General features: G+C 40.1%; 1 protein-coding gene across 1 annotated transcript; it reads left to right on the forward strand.

The window, feature by feature from the left end:
- The first annotated feature begins 5,688 nt into the window (after positions 1–5,688).
- LOC141739658 (carbonic anhydrase 3-like) lies at positions 5,689–22,247 on the forward strand. The gene is made up of 7 exons (XM_074577375.1): positions 5,689–5,799; positions 6,736–6,933; positions 13,306–13,424; positions 14,267–14,359; positions 16,146–16,211; positions 17,096–17,251; positions 21,052–22,247. The coding sequence occupies exons 1-7, from the start codon at positions 5,754–5,756 to the stop codon at positions 21,169–21,171; spliced, it is 798 nt and encodes a 265-aa protein (XP_074433476.1). The 5' UTR covers positions 5,689–5,753; the 3' UTR covers positions 21,172–22,247.
- Positions 22,248–23,905: the final 1,658 nt, after the last annotated feature.

Here is a 23,905-nt window from a genome sequence, read left to right on the forward strand (position 1 = left end):
TTATCAGATCAGTTAATACCAAGGACTGAGAATAAAGGGTTTGTATAAGATTTAGAAAAACATCCCAATAAACTTAATCACCTGTTTAACATTTGACTAATCCTTTTCACTTTAGACTTAGTTGAAGGTCAATGTAAACTAAATATAAATACAAACTATACATTAGTGGAGAGGAACCACCAACTTGTGGGAATTTCACAGCAGACATGCTCAGATTTTGCTTTTAGGAAGAGATGAGGTCAAATTCTTACTGTTCTAAGCCTCAGTGCCAGAGCACGCATGAGCAGATTGCTCCACTCTTGAATGGAGACTTACATGTCAGCATATACGCCACCTGGGTAATACTTACAGTAACACGGTAATGGCTATCTAACTAGAAAGTTGATAGGATTCTGTGTGTTGAATTTACCTGTTTATTTTTTTAATGGATAGGCGTTGTCTGGTGAATTTTAACCTTACTTCTTGACTGCTTTTCATCTCTGAACTCAACTATTATTCTTAAAATTGATTTTAAATTAGACACCAAGTCCGTCTTATGTTTTTTTGTAAATCTGATTTTGCCATTGTCCAAAGCAGCAGTAGATTTATTAGTTGCAACACACAGATGGGACCCACCAAACTGACACCTGTAGTCTGCCCTGAAATAAATTTCTGTATCTCATCAAGAAATTAGGACAACAAAAATTTTTGGAAGTCAAAGTTCTAGTGATTTTGTGCATGGGATGAATCATCAGGTATACAGGAATCCTATTTCTAACTGTCTTATTATTCTGCTTCATAATTATGAGCTACTCTCAGTGCTTCTGACTGCCTACCTGCTTCCCATCTGTCTCTCAGGCCTTTGAAGAAGGCCTTATTAAAAATTTGTACAATATCTAGCAGGATAGGTGCTCTGACTGCTACTATTATAAAGAGCAATTACCAACAGTAATAACTCTACGATGTAATACATCCCATAAGTATATGTGTGGATAATACACATTTTCAAAAGAAATTAGGAGCCTCATTGGGATCCAAAGGAATTTTATTGTCAAATTAAAAAGCATCGTCCTTTTTAAAAATTATGAAGAAATGCTAGTCTTAGCAATGCATATAGAGAAAATCTGTGGTATAGGAATAAGAAACCTGAATGACTACGCAGAATTTCACAGGGAAGACACATATCTGAGCATTTTGCTCATTGAAAAATCAGTATTTGAGGGGAAAACATTTGTTCAAGTGCCTTAAAGATCAAACAGAAAACATGTTAATATATACAATGTATTTGCTTATTTTTCTCCCAGATCTTATCCATACTTTCAAAGCATTTATTGACATATTGCCTGAAAATGTATTTCATTGAATGCAGTAGTCTCCAAATTGGAAACATAGCTGAGTATACCGTGATGTGGTTTGTGGCAGATATGTTGTCATCCAATAGCGAATATCACTTTGGTCTGTGAAAGCTTTTTTATTTCAACCTCCACTTTAGACCAAATTTAATTTTGACTGTTGTCTTCTACACCACCTGTATATTTGCTTAAAGCACTTCTCTTATCTATAACATGCAGGGAACTTAGGCCATGGAGATCTCCCACTGGTAAGGCCAGTGCTTTTATTAAAGGTCTTTCTGAGAAGGAAGTGAGTGAGCATTTTACCTGGAGAGAAGTGTTGAAGGACACAGTGTACTCAGGTGGGGAAAGGAGGGAAATCCAGATGAAAGGGGTAGAGGATCATAAAGGAAGAAGACAGGAGGAGGCTGCATGTCTCATTTGGTACTCTTGGTGACTCTCAAGTCCCACAGAAAAAGAGCTCAGTGAAAGCAGGTACACAAAGGATATCTTTTTTTTTACTCTGAAGTAATTTACTTATTTGATTTAAAGGCCTCTGTTAAAGTGTATAAGGTTAAAACTTCTTAGATTGCTTCTTCCTTCCACAGTCCCTTTTAGGACATTTAAATGCCAGGGAGTTCAAAACAAACAGTAACTCCGGAAAAATGCTCTATGTGTCTTAGAGCTCTGGACCAGAATTTCAGTATCTACTGAGTCTCTTTGTACCCAGGCAGTAAAGTACAACCTCAAATTTGTCCTTGTAGGTGTAAAAGATACAGTGCTTTACATTAGACTATTCATTAAGAAAACTGGGTGAGGCTATAGCTTGTTCCTTAGAAATGACTAATGGCTCTAAAACAATGAAAGTAAACATCTATCGTGGGTTTGTTTCTTTTTTCCCCCCTCTTTCTTTCTTTAATATTATTCTTATCATCAAAATATTCATTTTCAAGTGTGGATAAGTAACTATCAGTGTTGCTTCTTTGAGTGCAATTACAGACAGTGGAAAGAGTGTTAAAGGAGACTAGCTTTAAATGAATTAGCACCAATACCGAAAACAATCTTGGTAGCTAAGGTAACATATTAAAATAGTCCATGCTGAGCCCCAGCTTAGTTCAGATCATTACTACTTTTATTTCAAAATGCTCTAATCCCTGTCTTTGCTTATCCATGATGTTTGCTGGTTTCCATATTCCCTCCATTGCAGATCTTGTTGGTACTGATGCCTCTCCTCCATATGGGAGTCTTCTAGGATTTGGCACATATAAGTGACACCTTTATGCACAAAACTGGCTTATGTCCTGCCAGGCTTATAAACTACCTGCCTTGTGGTTGATGTGTCACCGGCATGATTCCTATCCTGCTGTGGGTGTGAAATTGTGCCTTCACATTTGATTTGGGGGAGTTTTAATGATTCTGTGATATATTCATAAAATCTTTGATTTTATGGAAGATGATGAGATGAGATGAGATGAGATGAGATGAGATGAGATGAGATGAGATGAGATGAGATGAGATGAGATGAGATGAGATTGCCCAGGGGTTTGTCTTCTTGCCGTCCTCCTTCAGGCTAGACAAGGAGGTTCTTTTCGTGGGAGCAGGACACATATTGGAAAAATGGAGAGAGTGGTGAAGCTTTATATGTGGCAGGCGAGATCAACTGATCAACTTCAGTGCATGAGCAGAGAAGGGACTAGAACTGTTTCTTATTTCTTTTCCTCTTCTCTTCTTCTTTTCTCATTATGGTTTTCCTGACTTAACACTAATTTGGTTTTCAAGAGCAAGACAAAGCTGTTTTTATAAAAATAAACTGAGAAACTGGGAAAAGTGAAGAGAGCTGGGTTCCATCTGAGCAAATGCTGGGACAGGAAATAGAGGTGCATAGTCCTGGGTTACTACAGATAGGCTACGGTCATGTTTCCAGTATAGCTCCATCTGGAACAGTGGCAAGTGTACTGAGTCACAGGGAGATGCTCTGGATCTGGAGATTTGTCCGTGAGAAGATGGTGGGAAATGGCAGTGAAATTTGAGGAAGAGGTGGGAAATAGTATGTGCTCTGTAGGGCATGAATACATAGCTCCTGTGTACCTTATCGACGTCTCCACTTTTAATATTGCAAAGTTACTGGAATACCTTGGGTAGTTTTTCCTTGGCTGACATTGCTCTTTAGCTTCAATAACTCTTCTTGTTTTTTGGTGTTTACCTCTCTGATGATGTGTTTGTACAGACAGCTGTCACTTCGCTTCTTACCATTTGTTCGCTATGCAAAGCACACTAAGCTTTTATAGTCTCCTCTTGTAAAAGAGGCTCTTTAGTTCCCTTGTCTCCCCTGCACCTGTTCCAATTCATCCTAATTCAGCTTTACAAGGACAACAGACCTGTTTCCGAGGAGGTCATACCAGTCTCTCAAGCTCCAGTGACATGCCCATGGTTTGTGTGTGTTTTTTTGTGAGCAGTTCCTGCTTGGTAATGGTTATTGACATTTTATGACCAACGAATCCCACTCTTCCTCCTTCCCTTTCACTTCCACTTCAGATCAGAAAAAATATATCAGACAACACCATGGTGCAGGATCACCATGTTGCACTTTCTGCTACTAAATTTCACCCACTGTAGTTCACACAGCATTCAGGGGTACTGGACTTTTCTGACAACCCCACACTTCCAGCCTGTGCCATTTGCATTTTTCTTTAACCATCTTGTACTTTTGTCCCCACTTCATTACTATCAAATAAAATAATCTCACTTCTTTTTATTCAGAAAGTCTACTAAAATTCAAATCACAATAATTCACCTTTCAGTCCAATGTCTTGCCTTCTGCTTAGTCAGTCCTTCATCTGTTTTACACCACTGGTGCCAACGTCTGTCTTCTGTAACTCACGTGATAATGCCCTATGTGTCAGAACAACAAATATATTTTAGAAGTCAGTTGATTTCTGTGTATCACATGTGAGCCACATAAGGAATGTGTGCACGATCACAAGTATGCTTACAATTTTAAGTGCAATTCGATGCATAACACCCTGCTAAATGAAAGGAGAATTAGAGCTGAAGCAAAACAAACAGATCCTATGCTTAATTTGATAAAAAAGATTTTATCTGGAGCTGGCAGGAACTGGATCTTCAGCTAGTTTAATGGTTTCCAATTTCCAAGAATCCTTGCAGTAGGAAACAGCACCTTTTTAAAGGCCTGGGGCAATTAACGCTACCGAATTTTTGCAGGGAAGCTGTTTATGAAGGCAATGGGAGACGGCGCAGCAGGGAGCAGTGCTGGAGCCCAAGGGCACATGTGGGAATTTCATAGGGAAGGGTGTGAACCTGTGATAGCCGTTCGCAGGCAGAAGCTGTTGGATGCATCCCCTCATCCCCAGCTGACCTCTGGAGCAGGGCTGTGCCGGGCATCGTGGGGGAAACACATTGCCATGGTGGACTCCCCAGCCTCTCCTAACCCGATGCAGTCGTAGGGCGATCAGGCTTTCTCTAAACAACCATAAAAAGCCCAGCCACCCTGTCTGTGACCTGTAAATTTAAACTCCTAACCAGCCAGGTTAAGCTTCCTGGTTTATGTGTACATCCATCTCTGTGTATATGTACACATACCTTATTTGAATTTGAAAAATAGTCCCGCATCGCCTGTATGATGATCTCAAAGGTCCTTTCCAACCATGAAGATTCCATGATTCTATGATTCTATGTATCTATCTAGTTCATTCATGCTTTTCCATACCCCCTTTTCAGCAGCCCCTTTCCCCTGTTGGGTTAAAGGTTAACAGAATTTGGCAGAAAATAAACCCCCTTGCGTTCCAGCTTATCCTCAGGTACCAGAGGGGCTGGGGGCGGCTGGGCTTCGATTCTGAGTGATGCTCAATTCGGCACTTACAGGTCCGGTTGCGTTCACTGTATTAAACTGCCACGATTACGGATGCACAACAGCACGATGCACTTTCGGTCCGGTCGCGTTCAATGAACTCGCAGGGCCATTTATCGAGCACGTACCCGAGTACGCCTTAGGGAGTTTGGTCCACACGCCTCACCAGGCCTCCCCAGCACCGTCTCGGCTGGGCTCCATTCCCTGCAGCCCCAGGACAGCCGGGGAGCCATGCTGGGTCTCCCACACCGGGATCACCCCCTGCATCCCCACACACACACAGCGGGGTCCCCGCACCCCTCGTCCCCCGGCGGGCACCTCTGAGGAGAAGCTCCCCGCAGCCGGCGGCCGGAGGCGCCGGGGCGGCGGGCCGACGGCGGGGTCGCCTCACAGCGGCGGGCGGCGTGAGGGAGCGCGGCTCTCCCCGCCCCCGGCGGCCGGGGCCCTGCCGTCCCTCTCGGCATGGAGTTGGCGGGAGTCTATAAAAAGCCGCCGTGAGACGAGGCCACCGTCCTGCCAGAGCCGCCGGGAGAGGCTGAGGCGCGGCGGCGGCGGGGAACGGCGGCTCCACCACCATGATCAACCCCAACTATTACCCGTGGGGCTACGACGGCGACAACGGTGAGTGGAGCCCGGCCCGGCTCCCCCCTCCGCAGCGGCTCCGGGAGCAAAACCCCAGGCAGAACGGAAGGCCCCTCTTCCGGAGGGGAAGACGGGGTCCCGGCGGGCCGGGGTCGGTGCGGCGCGGCCGGGTGGCACGGCCGGGTGGTGGCCACTCGCCGGTGGGAAAGAGGGGAAGCTGGTGGAAGGGGAGGCGGTGGCGGAGGTCTCCAAGTGAAATGAAGTCAGTTTCCCCGCCGCTAATATAACTTAAAATGTGACAGAGCTTTAAAATCCAGCTTTAGGCCAGCCTCTGACGCAGCAGAGGTGGGACGCCCGGGCGGCCTGTTCCTCAGAACAGCACAGCCTCTTATTCCAGGCTTTTTCCACGTGGAGTTCCTGATAAAACCATGACGATAATTAAATCCACATTCCGTCTTCTTTGTCAGTGGCCTTTTCTATCTCCGGATGGGTAGATGGTGCCACAGTTGATTCATTAGAATGGTTTGGGTTGGAAGGGACCTTAAAGATCACCTAGTTCCAGCCCTGTGCCCTGGGCAGGGACACCTCCCACTAGACCAGGCTGCTCAAAGCATATTTGGGTATATCGCATCCTATTTCTAGCTGTTGCTGGACTTGGAGTATATACCTCCGGTTTCCTTCCTTGGTGTAGTGTCAGTCTCCTCCTAGGTAAAGTCCTGGGGTTGCTGTGAGAGTTAGGTTCAGCCCAATGACTTTCAGTGTCTAATATTCCAACTACAATGATCTAATTGCTTTTTATACAATGAGACTCTTGATAGGTCGTGACTAACAACCAGGTGATTAGTAACCTACCTATTAATTCATTTTATTGATGTTCTATAGCTAAGCAAAGCTAAGCTTGCATTTATTGTAATCAAGTATAATTCACTCCTATCTGGAAAAGGTTTTCAATATATTTCTCTGGATGTTTTCTAGGACCGGATCAGTGGCACAAAAATTACCCGATTGCCAAAGGACGCCACCAGTCACCTATTGAAATCAATAACAAAGAAGTGCATTACGATCCCTCCCTGCTACCATGGTTTGCTAGTTATGATCCCGGTGCAGCTAAGACCATCCTCAATAATGGGAAAACCTGCAGAGTTGTATTTGATGATTCTTTCGATAGATCAGGTTAGTTTCGTTTTCATCTCAAGCTGTCATTATGTATCAGTGACTGTTGAAAGACAGAGTGGGCTCTGAGAGCTCATGGCTGTCAGAAGGTCTTTGTGTACAGCCTGCATGTGATGTACAGGTTTCTGTGACTCCACTGCCCTGCACAACTGAGGGGAAAGGCCTGTGACTACTTCTAAAGTCCATAGGTAAAATCCTAGGGGATGGAGAGAGCTGCAAAGAAGCTTGGTGCAGGATGAATTAAGGTGTAAGGTAAATTTCTGCACTTGCAAAAGCCATTGCAGTTGTGGTGTTTTCCAGGAGCATGGAGTCCAGGCTTTGTCTGTGAGGGCTGCATTCGTCCATTCAAGGCTATCTGAGATGCCCAGCAGAACATCTTTAACTGTGTATGTGGCTGAAGGTACAATATTTGAAAACTGTATGCATATAATCTCTGATAAATGAAATAATGAACCAGATGTTGCCACAAAGTCATGGTATTTAATCAGTTAAAACTCCCTTCGGCATTTGGGAGATTTTGTCTTGATGAGGCTTATAGGGCTGAAAAATTCCATTGTTTCAGCTTTAATGTCCAAAATCTTTTATCCACTCATATTTACGACCGCATACAATGTGCTGCATGTAAAATGCATAGCTTTTAAGAGTTAGTGTGGTTATATATTTTGAAGAGATATGTCTGTTTTGTGTAACAGGTGCTAGAAATATTTAGTTTATGTTGGCAGAACCACTGACATTTCATGTTAATACTGTTGGCTAGATTTCAAAGGAAAAAACATTACTGAAAGAAGTTTGAAATTGCATTAGTACTGAGATAAAAAGGAAAAATCAAATGCATACCTCACTCTTTATTCTTGTATCAAGGTCAACAGAATTATGTTATTATTTATAGTACATGAGATGGTAAGAAAAGGAAAAAGAAATGTCAATTTCAGTAAAATACTGAAAAGTCTGTCTTCCACAGTGTACAGACTTATTTCTTAACTGCATTAAAAGTTCCAGTTTCTATTACAATATAACTGGGATTGACAGCTATAATTAGTAGGAGGAATTTTACTAATAGGTTGAGATCTTAAATATCTACAAGCATGTATTTAACGTAATGGATTTTTAATGAATGACTTGGGTTTCATGAAAACTGAGGATCAAAATGTATGTAAGCTGGACTAGTTAATACACTACCAGAACTCACAAATGACTATGTAGTCAAGAGTTTGGTTACTTTTCTAGCAAAGTGGGAATCTTTAGTGTTATTTGAATAAAAATATTATTAATGTCTGATAACAATACATCAGTAAGGAGATGTAGCTTTGGCATATGAGAAGACCTCCATAACCATTACTTACCATTTTTTACCATCTCTCTTATTTGTTGGAACAGCATCAGACATATCAATGGTTGTGTCTTCTGCATAAGTATCAAAGTAATTATTGTTATAATTACTCAGATTTTGCATGCGAGGGAGTATATGGTCACAGCAACCTACAGCATGGATGCAGCACTGTGGCTGCAAAGAGCAGGAAGTTTTGGAATGTTCTGAATTTTTTTCCAGATGAACTGCTCAGTAACTGTTGTATTCTGATCTCAGAAATAAAAAGTGACTCACTGGAAAAAAAGTAGGTGTATTTCTCAACTCCTTGAAGGCAAGAAACATTCAGTATTTATTGTTATGTCTCCTTTGTTATACCATTGCCTGCAGAGTCTGTGGGTGGTATTCCTTTTCTAACATAATGCGAATTGCAGGACAGATTCCACTGTGCATAATCCTACTGACTTGAGCATGTTTTAAGTTTTTTAGGATATGTACAGTGACTTATTTTTTGTGTAAAGGAACACCTGCTGCATAATACATACCTATGTAATAGCAATCATATAGGAATGAAGCTTTTGTTCCTTTAGAGCAAAGACATTCTGTCTGTCTGTCTATCTATTAGTCTGTCTGTCTATCTGAATTATTTATGAGTTAACCAGAAAACTACAGGCTTCCTGTATTTTCCTAACTTTTTCAGTTAGGGTAGTCATACCCATATCTGTAGTTATATCTAGATTTTCATTAGTGGTAGATGAAATAGATTGCTGAATAAATTGCAAAGGTGAGTGATAAAATTAATTACTTTTTATGTCTCAGAGTTTTACTTCCATTGCGTCTTCTCTGCCAGGAATACTTTGAATATTCATGATTTGGATAGTTTCTTAAACTCAAATGATTAGAGAGAAGCTTCCAGGAAAAGTGCCATCCAATGTAATTCACATATTGCGTTGAAAAAGGCCTTATTGCTGTTATCTTTGGAGTTAGTCTAGTGGAAGGAATTGGAGAATTTATCTCTAGCTATTTATAAAGTCTGCTCGACTTTAAGAATCTGCTGTATGATTGAAGGCTTTGATGACAGATACTTGCTTTGGGAGCTGTGTCATGCCTCAGCTACCTTTCTGTGCAAGTTAACATATTGTTGTGAACTCAGTTGCCTGTCTTAGCATATCTATGTGGAAGAAGGACCTTAAGCACTGTAAAATCCTTGCAGCCAGAGTCTCAAAATCCAGGAAAGATCTGGGAGCTGAAATCAAAACCTCCTAGGTAGTTGTGCCACCTTGTGATGGCCGCAATAAAACCCATACCAGAACTTGGGTACTTTGGCAGCCTACCACTGCTATGGTTTTTGGCCTGAACGGCAACTCAGATACTTGTTTAGATCAAGCAGTGATGGGATGGGGATTTTCAGCCCTAGCATAGATCACAGGCACAGATGATGTGGGAGCTCACTGATGAACAGGCTCTGATCAATAGGCATGAAACTGGAAAAGGTGTGTTGAAGTGCAGGTGAGGGTGGGTGGCACGCTGATTTGTCAGACACTTGTCTTTTTCCCTATCTGGCCCTGTAAGAGTACAAAGTTCAAAATGCAAACAAAAGTAGTTCTTCTTCATATGTGGTCAGTGTTTGCCTAAAGAAAATTTCATTGAGAACTGTGTAAAATGTTCCAAACGCTTTTAGGAAATACATTTTATCCCTGCAGTTGGCCAGAGTGCTTCAGTACAGACATCCTCTTGTGAGCAGAGGCTTTTTTATAACATCTAAAATGCGGCATTGATATTAAAAGCTTTGGGTTTTATACTGCACTGTTAGATTCTTTTATAAAGCAGCTTAAGAAAGGTAATGTATCTTTTTCAATTGTCATACAGTAATACCATACTAATTTAATTTCATTGCGGTTTACCGGTTCATTTTATGGATTTGGCAGTATGTGAGGATCATAAATCTTGTGAGAACAGTTAGTTCTTCTCGTGTTTATAAGCACAGCTCACCTCATGAGTCTGTTTAGTGCTCCTTGTGTTTTTCCACCTGACTTTCACAGAATACCTTCACAGCAAATGGGGTAGGCGTTTGTGTAGGCATAACTTTGTTAGTTTTACTTTACTGAGGATTGATGACAATTGACATTAGCACAGATTAACAACCAGACCCCTATCTAAGATGCTCAGCGAGTGGATGGACTTGTTTCAAAACCTTCTTGTCACGTTTCTGTTGTTAATGACACCCTGCTAACTAAGGTAAAGTGGAGTGGGAAAAAACATTCTTTTATTAGCCAGTTCTGTCTCATGCTGCTCGGTTTATGATAGATCAGAAAAAAGGTGAGCGTTTTTACTGGAACTGAGTGAGTGTCCATGCAGGACTGCTTTGTGATAGACCGTTCTTCAACGTGGATGGAGGGACACGGAATTTGAGCAAGCGCTTCAGACTGACGTAACATTTTTATGTCTTGCATCAGGCTGGTGGAGGGTGATGTGCAAACACATATAAAGAGTCAGTCACTGAGAAATGGGATGAGAGTTTGCGATGATAAGGCACCAAAAAGGAGTAAATACGTTTCTCCCTTGTGTTCCTGGCCTGGTTTGTATATTCCTGCAGCTGGGCCGTGTTACTTTAATGACAGCAAGTTCAAGGGAGTTACATTTTGGTAAGTCACCTGTGACTGTCCTGTTACTTCCTGTAGAGCAGAAACAAGAACAGAAATGCCGCTTTTCCAATAATCAGAAGTAAGTCCAGCCATTCAGCTAGCCATGTGAAAGGGATTATGCAGTATTTCAGAGGGCTAAGAGAAAGGCTGGCTACTCATATATCGGGGAGTGAGCCCGCAGGCTCCTTTTTTAAAGCTCTCACTTTTCATTTCATGCAGTGTCATAGGAAGAAGCTCATAGTGAGTCATGGGGCCTTCTAAAAAAGCATCCTTTCGTAAGTGTTTTGTGGTAGGAAAATAGCTATCGCAGCCTCAAAACCGGGAGTTTCATATATTTAAGGTGAACATTTCCTATGTAATAGTTAGAATAATTCCCTGTTACATATAAATATGTAAATATATAAAAATTAAACCTGTATTTTAACGCCACTGAAAAACAACTTAAAGATACGATAGTTTCTTTTATAAACTTTTACCTCATATTCTTTTTCTAAGTGGTATATAGGTGTGTTAGTGTTTTCTGAAAACAAAAACCCAAAAGGATAAAGATACCTTTAGAATATAGGTTCCAAGCCACATGTTTAAAAAAATAAAGATTTATTTTTTTTTTACCAACTTTGAGCTTGTGGACATAGTTTGGGATTTTTTATGTTTCAGATGTTGGAGAACTTAATTCTTGTTACTGTTTCATTTACTTTACTTTTTTAAAGCATAGGGAAATTTCCTTTTCTTACACTGTCATTTTATGTATTTCTATGTTTTATACTGCACACTTGCAATTAAAAGAAAGAAAACACCTTTTTGTCCTCCAGGAGGTGTTGGTTTATAGTCATCTTAGTCTTTGCATCATTCTGTCTGCTTGAAGTGTGTTAAGTAAAAGCTACTGTCTATTTATAGATGAGTGAAGTAGGAATGTGTTGGCACAAGGTGATGCAGAGCTTCACCTAACGCCCAGTCGAAAATGTCTGCTGATGGCCCATCAGTGGAAATAATGACACATTTTTACCTTAAACTGGATTATTTGGTCTTACAGATCTATTTTAATGAAGAATTGGTGGTCTTGGCAGCTACTACTGTTACGGTGCCTGCATCGGCCACAGGACTGAATGTCTGTGGAAACAAGCACAAGGAATTTGTTGAAAGTAATACCTTGCTTTTAATGTTCAGTAAAGAATACTATTAGTACTTTATTTCTTGAGATGATCATGGATTTCATTCCTTTTCAGATTTAAGGATATTTTTCTCTAGCGTATAAAGACCTGTTCTTGAGAACTGCTGAATGGTTTATAGTAATGCTATAACTTCTACCTCCAAATAAAGTGAATGAGAATTTAATGTTAGTTAGCATTTGGTGAATGTGAAAAAGTTCTTCCCTTTTTATTGTGAGATCCTTTCAAATACACCACCTTCATTCGGTACATAATGTAAAAATGTTAAGATTATTTAGAATAAAGGGTATTGTTCATCACAGGCTGAACTTTTCTTTTAGGAAAATAAGTTTGTATTCTCAGTGATTGCTTTTCTGGCTCATTTGCTGTTTTCTTTCTCCTCTTCCATAGCCAGAGGGAGCAGCTGTTATAGCAGAAGCAACATCAGTAATTTCATAGGTTTTTAACCAAATAAGTCATAGCCTGCAGTAAGAGACAAAATTTGTAGCATTTTGTGGGAATTTGTTTATCGTCCAGCACTTCCGCAGTTCATCTTAATAATGGCTATTTTTGTGGGCTTTGATATAGGTAGATATTAGAAGGAATTCAGGGAGAGATTAAGACACCTAAATTTATGTGGTTTATGTGGACTTTTAAATGTAGGTGGATTATGTCTCTAAACTCCCATTCTAGTCAACAGAGATGGAGTCATAATTAATCAATGGAGTTGAAGGGGCAATTCAGGTCACCATCTGTTGAGTGTCTACCTTAAGACAAGCAGAAGTACCCGAGGCTTGACTGTTCTAATTAAGGTCTTACTTCAGTTACCCAAACATGCCATTTTTGATAACCTAATGTATTTCACCCTGCCTCCAGATACTGCTTTAGAAAAATCCAGTTGTTCTACAGATCTCGTATCAGATATTCCAGTCCTGCGTATGTGTCTTTGACATATCCCAGAAGGTACTAGATACACATTTATGCAGCTGTATTAAACCAATGATTTCTATTGACTATAATGGAAACCTGGACACAAAATATTTTCATCTGCCTGTAGGTGGATATAGCTGAAGATGATTGCCTGAAGTGCTGCTAAAATCAATGCAGATTTCTAAGAGGTACTCAGTACTCTCAGAACGTAGAACATCTGTACAGTAAATATGTAAATATGTATGTACATATTTTTGAGATAGAGAGAGAGAGAGATATGTATTTCTTTGTAAAAAATCGGAAGATACCCGAGTCTAATGCTGATGCAGATTATCAATTGCAGTGCTGAGAGGTGGGCCACTTCCAGGAGTCTACAGGCTGCGTCAGCTTCACTTTCATTGGGGTTCATCTGACGACCATGGCTCTGAGCACGTTGTGAATGGAGTGAGATATGCAGGAGAGGTAAGACTCACCACTTTTTACTTTAAAATAGGGTGTAAAGAAACATTAGTCATTTTCAGGTGGGACAAAATTTGTCATTTGTCTACTTGTCAAGGAGTTCTTTCTATTTATTTGTCTGTGACATTTTCTTCTTACTCCCATCAATCCTTACAAATGTGTATCAGGTTGAAGTAATTCTCACAGCAGAAGAATAGAAGAATAGTATGTGAAACAAAAGTTTCCATGTTCTCAAACCAATGTGGCTTGCAACCTAGGACAACACGCCTGAATTACTGAGAAGCAGTGCAAACTTACTAAAACAGTATTGTGAAAGTATAGCATTATAGCAGAAGTATAAAATTGTAGCAACAGAAAGGAGGAAGCATGTGGTACCTTGATCTTCTACCACTACAGGATTGTAAGGAAAGATGAGAACTGTAGACTAATAACATACAGAGCTTACATTCATATGGATTCTTTGCTAGAATTGCTGTAATTTGAAAGCCAAACAGAAGTGAATCGCTTATCAGTAGGTGACTTCTGAACTGCATGTCCTGCCTGCTTACTTAAGCATCTTATCTGTGTTCTTCAGCTTTCAGATGAGATTTCTGTTCTTTTTTGCAATTTCCATATTAAGATGTTTATAGTTTATTTTAATGCAAATACAAGTCTAAATGGTAGTATATGGCTGATGTAACTCATATATGAATTGCTGTCCCTTTTTTCTTTTTTTTTTGAAGGCCTAGCCCTTATTCTTTTTTGCCCCAAACTCTCCCATGTATATGCAGAATTCTAAATTCAGCATCTGATGGCTTGTTATTCGATAATGGATTTTTTTTTAGCATGTTTTTCTTTGTTTCCAGCTACATTTGTTACACTGGAATCCCAACTACAGTAATTACCTTGATGCTGTGAGAAGAACTGATGGAATAGCTGTTTTGGCCATATTTTTGCAAGTAAGTAGAAACATGCAATCCTTCTTTGTACTGCTACCATGGAGTTTTCTATTCTTACAGGGTTAAAAAAGCAAAACCCTCTGAATTTGTTTTCTAGGGATCATACCACATTGAAGGGCTTGACTTTCAGTAATGCATGCTTTTCAAGTTATGGAGCATGAGTCATGTTATTTCAAATTACAGACGCTTGTCCCAGCAACCATTGTGTCACTATGTGGTGGGTGGAAGCTGTAAATCCAGATGTATTTGCCCCTGTTCTGGGGACACGATGTCAGTAGTGGCCCTCTGACCAATGGCAGTCAGCTGTCTTCTGTGATAATCATGGACTGATTTCAAGGACAGATACCACTCCTAGGCTTTTCATGAATTTTCTCCCAGGCAAAACTAACTCACCAACAATATATATAACTCATTCTTTTTTAAAATTCTTTTGGGGACATGCAGTCTTAGCCTGAAATATTGGCCTTTGCTCTCTCTTGTTTAATAATATTCACTAGAGACAGAAAGATGGACATCCGTGTTGAGATCAGCAATTGCAAACAGTAGATCTGCCCATGAAATCTATATTTTAAACTAGAATGAAAGTTTTTCCAAATTCTGTACTTGTGTCTGAAGAGTTTTTTATCTTTATTAGGCTAAAATTCAATGTCAACAGGAATAGTTGTATTGTGAAATTACTTGTGATGCTGAGTTTCTAAACTGATATAACTTCCTCATTTGGATCGTAATATCTGTTGGGGTACAGACAGAAGGTACAGACAGAAGACATAGCTTACTAAGCTGGTAGGGGTGACAGGTTGGGTTAATGCATTGTAGTTTTATAGTTGATATATATTTAGATGCTCATATAAAAAAATAGGATAAAGAAGAAAATTGGTGGGGGGGCTGACACCCCAGAGGGCCGTGCTGCCATCCAGCGTGACCTGGACAGGCTGGAGAGCTGGGCAGAGAAGAACCTAATGAGGTTCAACAAAAGCAAGTGTAGGGTCCTGCACCTGGGGAGGAAGAATGTCAGGCACCAATATAGGTTAGGGGTGGACCTGCTGGAAAGCAGCTCTGAAGAAAAGGATCTGGGGGTCTTGGTAGACAGTAAACTATCAATGAGCAAGCAATGTGCCCTTGTTGCCAAGAAGGCCAACAGAATTCTGGGCTGTCTAGGGAAGAGTGTGGCCAGCAGGTCAAGGGAGGTCATTCTCCCCCTCTACTCTGCACTGGTGAGGCCACAACTGGAATACTGTGTCCAGTTCTGGGCTCCCCAGTTCAAGAGAGACAGGGAACTACTGGAGAGAGTCCAGCGTAGGGCAACAAAGATGACTGAGGGATTGGAGCATCTCCCTTATGAGGAAAGGCTGAGAGAGCTGGGTCTCTTTAGCCTGGAGAAGGCTGAGGTGGGACCTTATTAATGTTTGTAAGTATCTAAAGGGTGGGTTTAAGGAGGATGGAGCCAGACTCTTTTCAGTGGTTCCCAGTAACAGGACGAGGGGTAACGGGCACAAGCTGGAACATAGGAAGTTCCGATCAAATATGAGAAAAAAGTTCTTTACGGTGAGGGTGACCGAGCACAGGAACAGGCTGCCCAGGGAGGTTGTGGAGTCCCCTTCCCTGGAGATTTTCAAGACCCAGCTGGATGCAGTCCTGAGTAATGTGCTCTAGGCAATCCTGCTCTAGCAGGGGAGTTGGACTAGATGATCTCTAGAGGTCCCTTCCAACTCTGAAAAATTTCATGATTCCATGATTCCGTGATTAAGCAGAACTCTTTGGTAAGCTCATGCTTTCTTCTTTGCAGGTAGGGAAAACTCCCAAACCAGAGATGAAGAGAATTCTTGAAGAAATAAATGCTATCAAAACAAAGGTAACGATGTTGGGCGTTTCATTGTAGGGAGATAGCTGCAAATTCTCAAGACAAGAAAAAATCAAGAGGCGCAACTTTCCAGTTTCCAAATTCTGCTCTGCAACATTGCCAGAATATAGTTGTGAATAAAACCATGGGTAGCTTCTCCTTAACAAGGAAAGTCCTTTCTTCCATTTACACATGAGCCTTCTTTGGCTGTAGAGGGCCTTACAATTTTGTGAAAATGAGAGTCATCTCACCAAACTTCACTCATCTAAAAATTAGGCATGGAGTCTTATTCCCTCAGTGGTCAGTGATAAAAGAAAGGCACCTTTGGACATTTCGGTCTTGAAATTTGCTGCTTTATGGAACTTGGAAATGCCACTGACTAGACACCTGTGTCTCAGATAACATTACGTGATAAGAGTCTCACCATCAATGTATAGTTCATAGGTTGTCTTGTTTGCTATTAGCACAAATATTATAAATCTAGAGTACCTGTCTCACTTTATTATACGGTGACGTAATCCAATATTCAATAGATAGGCAGAATTTCCGTAAGAAAGGAGGCCAGAAGGAGGAGTATTTCTGCACAGAAGTGAGTGAAGCACATTGGTACTGGATGCCACTTCACATGAGTTAGGGTCAGGTACAAGAAGTAGCATTATGGCGTTGTATGCCCTGTCGTGCTTCTCGGGGCCCATCTGTGAGGGTCATTCAGTCCACTTATGTTTACACTGCATCATTATGTATTGTGTAGATATGTGCTCAGTTTCCTTAGTTTGTACCTTTGAAGTACTGGAGTCACTCGCTGTTTCTTAAAATACCAGAGCTACATCTCTACTTAATCTTGACTACAGCTGTTGAAGAGTTTTCTGTTTAGTTTTGTTGTGGGTTTTTTTCAGGGGAAAGCAGCTCCTTTTCCCAACTTTGATCCTTCAGTTCTTTTCCCGAAATCTCGTGACTACTGGACATACCATGGGTCTTTCACTACTCCACCTTGTGAAGAGTGCATCACCTGGATTATTCTTAGAGAACCTATCATAGTCAGCTCAGACCAGGTAAACTTCAAATAGATGCTATTTTACCCACTTCTTCTTAGTTACACGCCATAACCTGATCTTATCTTTTGACAAGGAAAATGCTCATTGGATTCTGTGAGAAATTGCGTAATTAAAAGGACAGTGAAGAACTGAATGCCTTAGACTATAACTGAATACCTTGGGACTCCACAGGGAACCTGTACAAATTTTCAAAGAACTGCAGTCTACAATCAATCAACTTATTAGACACACATCTTTATCTGCCTCTGCATGACTCCTACATCAACTAATTGGGCAGGGCTGATGACCTGCTCTGCGTGGAACTGCTCATTGTTTCCTAGCCCATGTTAGGCATCATGGTGTTTCAAATCCACAGACAACAGAGAGCTTTATAAATCAGTAAAATCATATAAATCACAGTGTAGATGGCAAGAGTTCGTAGCAGTTTGGAGTGTGACACAGCAAGCAGGAGTTACTATATTTAAGAGTTCTTGCTCCCTTGGGCAAGAGACCTCTTGCAACATCAACTGAAGGAAAGAGCAGTTCTCTTTTTGTTTCCCAGTCCTTGTGTTCCCACGATATTAACTCTTCCTAGTAGGAAAGGATGGAGCTGGATGTGGGTCATACCTTTTATTTTACACAGAGCTCAAAGCGCTGCATTACACCAAGAGCCCATGTAGGAAATCGCAAGCCATTAACTTGTATTCTTCTGCAAGCGTTTAAATCAGAACATTGACACATTTAGCTAAAGCTTGTGTTAGGTTTGCACCAACAACTTTGATCATGTAGGATTTTTACAACAATTTATATTGTGTCAAGCTTCCTCATATAAAGTGTTCATTGCTTATCATGATGAATGTTTGAGAGTAATTACTGGGAAAATTATGAAATAAAGCTGATGTGAAAAAGTGACCACCTGCAACGAAATGCAGTGGGACCTTCAGATACCTTAACTACATTGCACACCGAATGAAGCAGGAGTCATTTCCAACTCTTCAACATTCTGCTTTGAAAACGTGTCTCTTATAGTATGCTTTTTTCAAAAACATCTTTTAGCAGAACACAAATTCAGTGGGATTGGTGATTCTGTCTGCCCCACCTTCTAGGTGGCATCACATAACCAAGAAAATTATGGAAGTGTTGTGTCAGGTGCTTGATACCCATGTTTGTAGAAGGTATACCAGCAACATTTTCACAAACAGGAGCAGCATAAGATAACTATAATTTCGTGTTAATTTGAAAGCCTTCTCTGGTCACTTACCACGAAGAAGTATTTCGTGTTAATCCGTATTCCCTGCCAGTCCCATTTATAAAAATGTAAAGGCCCTCTTTCATCACATTTCAGCCTATGATTCTACTTGTGCTACACAAGTCAGTTTTCTTATCTGAGGTTATTCCTCTGCTCAGCAGACTATAATGATACGATAATCACAAATTTCATAACTCCAGGATAGTGAGAACATGAACATTAATCAAGTGACTGATATCCTACGTAGATATTATATATAGAAACACAACTTTTCATTTTAGGTTCTCAAGGTGATAAGGTGTTTCATTGTATTGATCTTCTAGTACATTGTATTTATGTGGCTCTTTATCTTTTAAAGAATAGAACTCAGGTATGATGGGAACCTTAGCTGGCAAGAGATGAAATATGGTAATGTATTCGTATAATTTACAGCTTAATTTTCACAGCTTATTGAATTGATCTGCTTCCTGTTTCCTTGCCCATCTGAAAATTAAAATATGTGGGCTATTTTGAAGCTGGTGCAAATATGGTTTGACTGGTTTCCACAACATAAATCTGCTTAGAAGTTTATATTACAGAAGATCGACTACAGATTTTGTTGGGAAAAGTGTAGTCATTACTGAGCATGTCTGATTTAAAATGTGTTTTTAAAGGAATAACTAATCACATCGTTGAACCAGCTTCATGAAAAGATTTTTTTGATCATTTCTGTATTTGGGTCATGGCCTTTTTTTCACCTTATCTAAAGTTAGTGAGTTTTGGGAAGCGTGGACAATGTCCTCTAACTGGCCCTACTGTAGAAAAAATGGAGCATTTAAAGTAAAACAGAAATTACTACATATAGATGGGACATTGGCTCTTATCCTGAGATAACTGCTTTTCAGGCAGAATTGGCAGCGTATGTGAGGTACTCTATACAAATGCAATAGAAAGACTTTCCTCACTCCAGAGTGTCTGCAGTCTTAATAGTGTATTCATAAAAGAGGATTGTGTTACCAATTATTTCTAATCCTAGAAAGTGTACTACCATGGCAGCCTCATTAATAGTAATTATTTTGAGTGCATGTGCATTTACAGTGGATCGCTTGGATGCTTTTGCAGCCAGATGGTAATAGTATGTTAGCCACAAGGATAAGTGCAGTCACTGCGAATCAGTACTCTGCAGGAAAAATCAATTCACCAGAAATCCCAGTGAGATGTAGAGTGGGTGGCCTAGCTGCTCAGATTACTTTTAATGAAATGGTAGGAATTTAGCTGTGGAGTGACTCTATCCCATTGCAGACTAATTTTTTCACCTTTATGTAGCTATAGCCTGAATATATGCACCCTTTTTTTTTTCACCGAGCAGGGCAGATCTTCCACAAATAATAATAAAAACCAGCAATCTCTTCTCTAACAGTACTTTATCAGTATTAAAAAAATTGACAAACTATTCTCATTTCCTACTGTTCCCATACAAATTATTCCTCATCTGAAAACTGAAATTTAATTTCAGATGCATACTATACAGGTTATAAATGCGACCTCATCATTGTTCAGGCAGACCGAGATAGCTGGCTCTTCTGTGCTGTGTAGCGAAGAGCAATGTTGAGAAGCCTGAGATAGCTCAGTCCGTAAACTGGAATTAGTACGGTCACAGTGAACCCAGCTTTTACAGCCCTGACAGAAGTTCTGCTTCTGTTGGACTTGAACTCTGTACCATAAAAGGTAGTTATATTAGTGTATTGAAGCTAGTTGCGAACAAAGTTGATGAGTGCCATGCGTGGGGCTACATTTTCAAGGGAAAACATGTGCATCCTTTTCATGGGAAGCCATTCAAACAGGGAAATGTCAAGTGTCTGAATCACAGGGGATACGCTTTCTGACTAATGTTGTGCATGGCAGTGACCACAAATGAACATAATGTATCTGTAAGTGGGTATATGTGTTGCATCCTTTGAAAATCAGAAAGCAATACAGGAAGAACATTATACAGTTTTTAAGAGTATGGGCAGAACTCTTCTTATGGCATCCATCAAAAAAACATACCTTGGTTAAAAAAACATTGCCAAAGTGAGTCAAGCTGCAGACCCTGTTTACAAACAGATTAAAACCGGGACCAAGTCATTACCCAGAGTTACATTTCTGTTATTAATAATGGACTTTTTTGTGTGACTGCAGCAGAATATATCCTTACACCTTGCCATTCCAGAGGCTTCTTAACAATCAGATACTAAGGCAGGGTTAGAGTAGGAGGGGTTTATTAGGGCATAGACTGTTCTATTTGCATTTTCTGAGGACTTCCCACAGCTTCTGTGGCTATACGCAGTTCTGTAGACATAAATGACAGTACTTTTCACAATTCTGTTCAGCTAGGACCCATTTTTTCCATCTTGACTATTTCTAATAATATTACTGATAGGAAAAGAACATGAGTACAGTTCTGGTGGTGATGGGGTGAAGGACATCTTGACAACTTTGAAGGAGGCTTTCTCCCCAGCTGGACCAGCCTTCTTGGTTTAATTGTTGGGCTGTGGATTTGATCCCAAGGGATTTCCATCAGGACACCTTGATTTTTGCTCTCCTGCAGATGGCGAAGCTCCGCAGCCTATCCAAGAATGCTGAGAATGAACCTGATCTCCCTCTGGTTGATAACTGGCGCCCGACTCAGCCTCGGTATTTCAGGATGGTGAGCGCATCATTCCTCTAGGACCTGGCTTGGGTTGGGTGTCCTTGAGTGCGATGACCTCTAGAACTAAGAGATGGTTTTGCTTTGTGTCCTCTGTTGCATTTAGACAGAACTCAAGCTGTAGGTCTAGAGGCTGAAACTTTGAATCGTGAAATGGGAATTTCACTTTCAGAAGATAACATTTACTTAGGCAAATCCTATCATTAAAATAGAAGTAATCTGTTTTTCTCTTCATAACTTCTTTAACATTAGCTTTTGTTCGTAGTACAAAGGAAGAAAGAAGATGCTACTAACAACTACAAAACCATTTCCTATTGCCCACATGTCCCTTGATGCTTGCCTTTTCCCATGCTAAAGAGGTTGCGGTTAAGAGAAGTAATTGTTTTCAGCATAAAACCTTATTTTTCAGTAGTTGTTTTCAGCATTATCCATATCCTGCTCTGAGCTGCACCAGTTAATGCACAAGGCGTTCTTGGAAATAAATGAGATCACTCTTTTGGTATTTGATGCTCACATAACATATGAAAAGACAGAAACTTGCTTCATTACCATTGATAAAGAACTAAGCTTTTAGCTTCTCAAAACAATGGACAGGTGAAACAGAGGTCTATTCTGAAAATTGTATTCACTGAGTTATATGACGTTAAAACTATGGAATGGGGGAAGAGCTGTTTCTTCGGTTTGTGTCACAAATGGTTGTCCATATTAAAAGACTGATTTGCATTTTAATATCGTAGCAATGAAAATGACATGGATTTTGAGAACTTGCCTCCTGTCCTGAATATATGTTTTCTCCACGTATGTAAGTGGCTTTTCTGTGTAAAAAGGTGTTAAGACAGCAAGAGTTCTTAATCTTTTTAGTGGGTTTTTTTGAGGCAGATTCTCACTTCATGTGCAAATAATTGATCCTACCGTCAATGAGATTTGTGCGTAAATATCTGAAACCACAACTTGACCCTCCTGATCAAAATGCAGTTGACCAGGGTGTTCTTGTCCCTTGTTTTGGCATAAAGAACAATGAAACGGAATTCTAAGTCTATACTTGAAATAACAGTATTTCTGCATCAAAACTCTGACAATAATAAATACATTTACTTAAGAATTTTTGTTCTGTATGTTTTTTTTCCAATTGTAGAAACATGTAAAAATAACAGAATTTTAAAGAAAGACTTGTCAATGTCCTCTATAATACACCTCCATGGAAACTGATGATGGATGGTATCTTTTTCAGATGTTTGAACTACCAGAATACTGATAATATTTCATGTGACCGCAAGCAAGGAAATAGCATCTTAAATATGCGACATCATTGAGACATCCACATCTATTCTTTTAGTGAGATCACCCTATTCCGACAGAGGCTTCCTTGTAGTGTCACATGAATCAACTCCTTCCCAAGTTGATTGCACAGTGGAGAAATTCAATCTAAAACAATTAATCTGAATGGTAATTTACATTGGGCTCTGGAAATACAGAGCAGCTGCTGCTCTAGCAGTGACCGGACTCTTCTCTACCATGCTGTAGGGCAGGAAGATGTTGCTGAGCTTGGTGATGAGACAGAGGGTATATTCCCTGTCCGCAGGTTCCCCACTGTGACAGGTTCTGTACCGTGTCCTCACTTTGCTTTCTTCCTTCAAATAGGTAGTGTTTTGCCTGGGAAATTTCACATAGTCATTGTTAGTATTTCCCAACTAAATTTCCCAAACAGATGGCATTGTGCTGTTTGCGTTTGCACTTTTCGTTTGTAGCCACATTGTGAAATGATTCAGATGAGTTCACACCTGTTTGCATTGCAGTCACGCATTGCTGACTTCAGCACAGATCATCTTACATGTACATACTTTCACTTACTCAGATGGATGACTTACACCAGTAAAGCCTATGCAGAGCCCTATGTTTGAAAACATATATTTTTTAAAATACTTCATTAAATGTAATTTCTTCCCCGATGGGTCGTTCCAGGACCGTTCAAAGCATAGCTTTGCGTTTGACCGTCAGTACCCAGCAGTGTTAGCTGTAGGGATAAGAATAAGCTGCTGGATTGTGCTTTATACTTTAGAGGAAGGTTTAATCAATCAACATTTCTTTATCTCATAAACTTCTAAGTAAGTATGCAAAACAACATCAGGAAGTATTCTGTATCTGGTAACTGATGTTATTCTGAACAGGAATGCAAGTCACAGAACATCATTGACCAGGCAGGACGGGGTTCCGATAGACTACCCAGTGCTTCTTGCCTTCAGGTGAAAACGACAATTTCCTGATGTGTGAAAATACAAGAAAACAATGTTATAAACACCTTCCTGCTTTCTACTTGCTTTTCTCCAGTCAGTTCTGCAGTACATATCTATTTGCTTATACGTTGCTTCATTAGAAAAAGGAATTTTGAAGCAAAAATTATTTTTCTTAAATATGTAATTTGCTGAGAATTACAATGTAAGTTATTTTATAATGGGCTTTATTAAAATAAATTGTATATCGTAGAGCTTAGAGCAGGCTTTATCTTTCTTACAATTTATGATATTGCAAAACTGGGAGCTGTAATCTCAGGGGGTTTTTAGCGATATCGTGGTTTCCCGGTCACACATTGCAAAGGAGCTGTCTGGGGTTTGGAAATGAAGCTGAGCTCAGCCTCATCCTCTAGAGCCATGTTTATTAACTTCTAAACTTGAAGTAATCTTTCTAAAGAAAGTGACATTTGACTTTTTCATGCAGTTGGTTGCATAATATCTGTATTTAGAATTAGGAAAAGGTA

The sequence above is a fragment of the Larus michahellis genome, chromosome 2, assembly GCF_964199755.1.
Source record: "Larus michahellis chromosome 2, bLarMic1.1, whole genome shotgun sequence".
Taxonomy (NCBI): Eukaryota; Metazoa; Chordata; class Aves; order Charadriiformes; family Laridae; genus Larus; species Larus michahellis.